The 1,526-nt window shown below is 41.4% G+C and overlaps 1 protein-coding gene across 1 annotated transcript in view; it reads right to left on the bottom strand.

The window, feature by feature from the left end:
- Positions 1–1,526, bottom strand: part of LOC106880950 (hydrocephalus-inducing protein) — a gene marked incomplete at its 3' end in the record, with an annotated part of 180,276 nt that overhangs the window by 75,982 nt on the left and 102,768 nt on the right. The window contains exons 49-50 of the mRNA XM_052974127.1: positions 710–892; positions 213–332 (exon numbers count right to left, since the gene is read on the bottom strand). Coding sequence (XP_052830087.1) covers positions 213–332; positions 710–892 — 303 coding nt within the window. The remainder of the gene's footprint in view (positions 1–212; positions 333–709; positions 893–1,526) is intronic.

The following is a 1,526-nucleotide window of genomic DNA, read 5'->3' as shown; positions in this document are numbered from 1 at the left end:
GAGAGAGAGAGGAGAGAGAGAGGTGGTGAGAGAGAGGAGAGAGGTGGTGAGAGAGAGGAGAGAGGTGGTGAGAGAGATGGTGAAAGAGAGAGTGAGAGTGCAACCTGTGTATCATGCTAAATGTATACCACTGAGAGGCATGATAGCAGTAAAATTATTAGTCTAGCAAAAGATGAAAACAAATACAAGTAATGCCATGAAAGCAAACTTACCTGTCAGCATATCTTCCAACCAGAAGAGGACCAAATTCAAAGGTCTCTGATGACATGACATATCTTTTATGAACGATCTCGTCAGGTTCCCTCTTCTTTCGGTGTCGCTTAAAAACGACCCTGAAATGTAAGAAGCACAGGCCAAGATTAGTTTATTGTGTTTAGATGCGCTTGAATAATGGCTGAGGTACAAGCATGGCAGTGTGGTAGGAAATTTGCTTGCCAACCACAAGGATTCATGTTCAGTCCTACTGTACAGTACCTTGGACCAGTGTCGTCTACTTTAGCCCCAGGCCAACCAAAGCCCTGTAACTGGATTGGATAGATGAAAACTGAAATAAAGCCATCATATATGTGTATGAATGTATACAAGTATGTATGTATGTTTATGTCTCCTTATACACATGTCTCCTGTGTATGTTTATGTCTCCTGATAAATTATCAATGTTATTTCTAATAATAGGAAAGGAAAAAAAAATGCAAAAATGATTTCTCACTTTGGATCTTGACAAATACTTGGGAAAACACAGAGGCCATGATTGAATATTTGATAGCGCTTCTTGGTGCCAAGGATTTCAAAAGTCAATGTCTGGTTAAATTCTCCCAATTCTTCAGATAAGAAACGAACCCTAAGAGTGGTGTAACCATTTGCAGGAACAATCCATCTGAAGTAGTTCAGTCTGAAGCAAAAATTCAAATTCATCATCGATTTTACATAAAACAAAATCACCAGTATTTGTATTTCGCATGGATATATTTTAAAAAATTAAAAAATTTAAATACCAATTGTTTATAAATATTTACACCTAAATGTATTAAATACATATATATATGAGAAGACCCGGCAGGCCAAATGAGACCATAACCTGTGGCCTATGCCGGTGGTGCAACCAGCCATTTAGGCATACCCTTCTTTCATTGGACACTAAACTATGCTTGTGAAGACCTGTTGAGACAAGTGAAATCGGAATCGAATTCAATGACAGCACCGCCTGACTGGCATCCATGCTGGTGGAGTGCTAAGAGCACCATCTGAGCGTGATCATCGCCAGGGCCACTGACTGGCACTTGTGCTGGTGGTATGTGGAAAACACCATTTGAGCATAGCCGTTGCCAGTACCACCAGATTGGCCCTCATGCCGGTGGCACGTAAAAGCACCCACTACACTCTCGGAGTGGTTGGTGTTAGGAAGGGCATCCAGCTGTAGAAACTCTGCCAGATCAAATTGGAGCCTGGTGCAGCCATCTGGCTCACTAGTCCCCAGTCAAACCATGCTAGCATGGAAAGTGGACATTAAACGATGATGATGATGA

Source organism: Octopus bimaculoides, chromosome 1, assembly GCF_001194135.2.
Source record: "Octopus bimaculoides isolate UCB-OBI-ISO-001 chromosome 1, ASM119413v2, whole genome shotgun sequence".
NCBI lineage: Eukaryota > Metazoa > Mollusca > Cephalopoda > Octopoda > Octopodidae > Octopus > Octopus bimaculoides.
The sequence above is the reverse complement of the archived record's forward strand: the minus strand, read 5'-3'. Positions and strand labels throughout refer to the sequence as shown.